Source organism: Atta colombica, unplaced genomic scaffold, assembly GCF_001594045.1.
Source record: "Atta colombica isolate Treedump-2 unplaced genomic scaffold, Acol1.0 scaffold228, whole genome shotgun sequence".
Lineage (NCBI taxonomy): Eukaryota > Metazoa > Arthropoda > Insecta > Hymenoptera > Formicidae > Atta > Atta colombica.
In genome coordinates this window covers 1,457,361-1,462,412 of record NW_017259325.1, presented here as the reverse complement: position 1 = coordinate 1,462,412, position 5,052 = coordinate 1,457,361, and the positions used below count along the sequence as shown (strand labels likewise).

General features: G+C 31.9%; 1 protein-coding gene across 5 annotated transcripts in view; it reads left to right on the top strand.

Moving 5' to 3' along the window:
• The window catches only part of LOC108688344 (PH and SEC7 domain-containing protein 1), a 21,883-nt gene that overhangs the window by 7,982 nt on the left and 8,849 nt on the right, over positions 1–5,052 (top strand). For 4 of the 5 annotated variants that reach the window (XM_018194574.1, XM_018194571.1, XM_018194573.1 and 1 more), the window contains exons 2-7: positions 82–148; positions 1,028–1,081; positions 1,942–2,299; positions 2,732–3,920; positions 4,413–4,657; positions 4,806–4,999. In XM_018194574.1, coding sequence (XP_018050063.1) covers positions 82–148; positions 1,028–1,081; positions 1,942–2,299; positions 2,732–3,920; positions 4,413–4,657; positions 4,806–4,999 — 2,107 coding nt within the window. The remainder of the gene's footprint in view (positions 1–81; positions 149–1,027; positions 1,082–1,941; positions 2,300–2,731; positions 3,921–4,412; positions 4,658–4,805; positions 5,000–5,052) is intronic. The other variant, XM_018194572.1, reaches the window with a different exon arrangement.

Here is a 5,052-nt window from a genome sequence, read left to right as displayed (position 1 = left end):
TATATATATGTATATATTATATATAATGTTCATATATAATGTTTTCTTTTTATAGAGAGATTTTTGCTTGATTTTTTTTAGGTCGAAGCTGGTGATGTCATACTCAGGGTGAACGAAGTTGATGTTAATCGATTCAGTACGAAAGAAGGTAAAAATATTACATTTATTAAGTCTACTTCTTGATTTTTAAATTATGGAAATTTGTCAAAATTGAATTTAATTGTTGATTCGGAGTATACAATTTAATATAATTTTTTAAATTATCGTCATTATATAATCAAAAATAAATTATCTTACAGATTTATCGTCGTTTTCCCGTAGTTGCAAGTTCAAGTATAGGGAGATAATAATTTTATACTAAATTATGTTTAATTTATATATACTGTACAGTTTAAAAAATATTTCATTAAAACATAAATGGTAAAAACAAAATAATTGCGATTTTTCACGCTTTTGGAAATTGATTTTCTTTTTATATTTGTATTTTGTTATTTATCATAAATTAAATGTCACTGAAGGCAATATGATTCAACATATAAAACGTAATTTAATATAAACTGCAATGGATTAATTCAAGTTTCGATTCTATTAATTGAACATGACTATTGAAATCGAACTTGATAATACTTCAGAAAACAGAATCTGTAAGATAATTTATTTTTGATTATATAATAACAATAATTTAAAAAATTTAATAATTTAAAAAATTATTAAATTGTATATATTCCGAATTATTTTTATCTTACATATTAATTTTTTTATAGATATTCATTTTAAATTATATAAATTTTTGTATATTTCACAGAGAATAATGCTACATTTTAGACAATTATGGAAACGACATTATTATTTATTTATTTATTTATTTATTTATTTATTTATTGGAGAAATAAGAAATATATATAGGAAAATAATTTATTTAAGAATGAGAGAGAAGCTGGAATGAAAGAATAAAAAAAATACAAGTTTTGATTTTAAAGTTAGTTTTAATTTAAAGTTAATTTGTTTTATTTTTTATTTGTTTTAGTACTAAAATGTCTACGACTGTCTTCAGATCCCGTTACTCTGAAACTGCGAAGGGGTAAGTGAAATTTCTTAATAATTTATGATTAATATATAAAAAAATTTACAAGCTTACATATATTAATTTTTTATATGAAATTTATGATTTTTTTATATATGTATATTATTCAAACATTGTCTATACTATAAATACAAATTGATTATGCATTCATAAGGTTATTGAACTCCTGTGATCGTATGCGATCTAATGATAGATCATTGTCTATATATGTTCTCTTGAACCTGAACTACAATAATAATAGAATTAATGTAATAATCATCGCGGTTAACGCGATGAACAGAAAAAGTTACGCACTTACCCCTTATAGAAGGGGATGGCCGATGATCAAGGACGCGTGATTATCCGCACGAGCGACTTTTAAACGATGCATGAGAGCGACAAATAATTTTCTATTAGACGGTTACATTGATCTCTCAAGGGACACTTTTTTGTTTTTTGTTTACAATATTGTTAGATCATTTTTATTATTGTTATTATTATCTTTATTAGTTTTAATTATGAATAGATAAATTTATTAAACTCTGCTAATTTTAATTTTTTCTGATAACAAATAATTTGTTGTCAGACAATCTTTTATATTTTTATTAAAGAAATATTTCTGATTTCTGACATTTTAATCGATATTCTTCAATTAATTTTAAATAGATCCTAATATAATTTTTGTTTTAAGTTTCACTTATAAACATAATTTCATCGAAATTTTGATTGAAAATAATTTGATATTAAAAAACATTATAAATAAATGTGATTTAATAACAAATTATTCAACGTAATATTTTATGTATAATGACAATAAAATAATGTATACAAAATGTGTAGAAATATTTATAAAATGTTAAAAAGAAAAAATTATGCAGATCCTGCGGTAAAGGCTCATGTTCGTCGCCTTCTTTCTCCCGGACAACCTATGAAAGATGAGGGCATAGAATCTTCAAAAGATGTTTTGACAAACAATCCCAAGAACATCGCTTCCGACAATGTAGAGAAAAAGGAACTCAAGAAGACGCCGATCACACCAGAAATGTCTGCAAACTCGCCAACGTTAACACCGACGCCTGCAACAACAACAAGGAGCAACGGCTCGTGCAGCGATGCGTCTCTTTCATCGGAATTAGAGGCACTATTGCCACCTGTGGACCATTTTAAAGAAGAGGAACGAACTCAATGGGAGCCCTTATCCGCCGAGAAATTTTCACGACAGAAAAATACACCCCGGTATAAATTGCAATATAATCATTCATCATATTCTTGACATTCATTTGAATATAGTCACTCTCGATTTCGATTTTTATCAGTTAGAATTGATTATGCGCACTATATTTTATTTAACTTTTATTTGAAAAATGCGAATTATTGAGAAAGACAGCAATAAAGATATGAAAAAAAAAGAATATAGAAGTTTAATAGCATAGAAAAAGAAAATATTTGATTTAATTTTCCTTTTTAAATCATGTATTTTTTCTTTTCCCTTCTCTCTCTCTCTCTCTCTTTCTCTCTCTCTTTCTCTACTCATCTATAAATCTTAAATGAGAATGAGATGAATTACATACATCATTAATGATGTAAAAAATATTTTTATTAATATATTTTTATTAATAATTTCTTGAAATAAAATTAGTAATAAAATTTATTATTTATTTGTATTAGATTTGAAGCGTACATGATGACCGGCGACCTGATGCTAAATCTCTCTCGAACGCAACAGAGCAGTAATTTACTGCCTAAGCAGCATCAGCAGCGAAAGGTGGATTCCCTTAGGTACAATCCCAATCATCAGCATACCACTACCACTATCACTACCACTAGTGCCCATCATAACCATAATCATCATCATCATCATCATCATCATCATCATCATCATCACAACTCGGTACCCAGCAGTCCCAATGAGACCCAACTGGCACATCAGCATCATCACCATCGAGGAAACGTCTACAAAGCTTCCAGCTCGGCCAGTACATCACCCGTAGGCGCTGCTAGACGCGACGGAGTGCAAAGCACTTCGGGAGCCCTTGTCCAAGTTGATCCAGGCAAGAACACTCCTTCAAGCTTTGGTTTTGTACGTACTTCGCGATCGGAGGACCATCTGCAGTTTCAAAAAGATCCCTCAATGAGTGCCGTGGATATCGACATCGATGACGATGTCACTTCAAGTCTGAATACACTATTGGATCCGCGGCCAGAAGGCCTAATGCCAAACGAGCGAATTGTCTGGACTTACAACGCGCCTGTTAGCTCACCGGCCGTTTCCTGTTGCCAAAACGGCGGTTCCTCATCTTCGTCTTCGTCCTCATCATCCTCTTCGACGAGCCCTCAGCGTTCTCTGTCCCCTGCCTCCCCTACCTCCGTCTCGTCCTCCGTTATGTCCTCCAACTCTGGTTCCCGTAGGTTCCCTCCGGCCCAAACTGTTCCCGGGGTTTCCAGCACCCCGGGAGGTCATCTCCCTGCTAACGGCGATTTCAGCCAGTCGGAGGCCATCAGCAACATGTCCAGTCCAGACTACAATGATGAAGAGACGATGGATATTCTTAGCGCGAGGGATATTATGATGGTAAGCGATCCCAGTGATAGTGATTCCACCATTTTGGCGAGCGAACCACCGCAAAGAAGACTGAAAGCTAATCCTCAGGATGCTGGAGACCATAGAATAGTAATTCAAGTAAAAGGGCCTGATAAGGAGATTCCAAGAAATACCAGTCCCAGACAGGCGAGGAGAAGAGGAAATCCCATTGGGGAACTAATGCCGCTTGCTGCATCCCAAAATTTGCAGAGAAATCAACCTGGGATTCCAGGAGTTATTGCGGGATCTGTAACACCCGAATGTGTAGGTTATCAGGTAATATTAAGGAATCTTATCGAATTTTATTTAAAATTATTCAAATTGAGTTATTATCATTATTAATCTTGTTAGAACAATGCAAATTTTATGACATGATACAACTACAAACAGTACAATAATACTATTATATTTTGTCAAGAAGCACCATACACATTTACATATATATTTACTTCTAACTTTAACAGGATTAATTTCTTCATTAAATATTTTGTGCTCAGCTAGAGTATTTTTATTCTATAAATCCTTTATTCTATAACAGATGTATATATATCAAATTTTATAATACTTAGAAGATGGATTTTTTTGAAATTATTTCTGTTCTACGTGAACAGATTGAGAAATATCAAAATAAATTAATGTTTTTTATTAAGTTGCGTTTAATATTTTTATTAATCATAAATTGATTTTAAATAAAAATTGATTTCTAATTTATATATTACTATTATATAATAATTATGATGTTATTTATTTGCTCATTATCGAATTTAGGAATTAAAAGAGAGTGAAGACGAGAGGGAGGCCTTGATCGCTGGAATATGTGATGAACAGAAAGGACATGGAAGTGGCACGTCACCGCCGCAGTCAGCAGATGAAGAAAGCGATATCGAAAGCTTGCACAGTTTCCATTATAGTCCGAAAGCGGTGGATTTGCCCTCTGCAATTCGACTGGCCAAACGTCTCTATTCCTTAGATGGTTTTAAGAAATCTGATGTCTCTAGACATCTAAGCAAAAAGTAAGCCGTCTTTTTGATTATATCCTTTACGACTTTCTAGAATTTCCTATCTTTCTCTTAAAATAAAAATTTAACATTCTGTATGATTGAATTGTTTAAAAAATTTTTAGGAGAATTTTTTTAAATATGTCATGCATTGTGTTTGTAGCAACGACTTTAGCAAAGCTGTGGCAGAAGAATATCTGCGTTATTTCAACTTTGAACGAGACACATTGGACATGGCTCTCAGAAAATTTCTCGCTCAATTTTGTCTGACGGGAGAGACTCAAGAAAGAGAGAGAGTCTTAGTACATTTCTCCAAAAGATATTTGGATTGCAATCCTGGTAGTTTTAATTCTCAAGGTGAGTGTGTTTTAAAATCTACAATAGTTGCGTATACGTTTGTGCAAATAAAA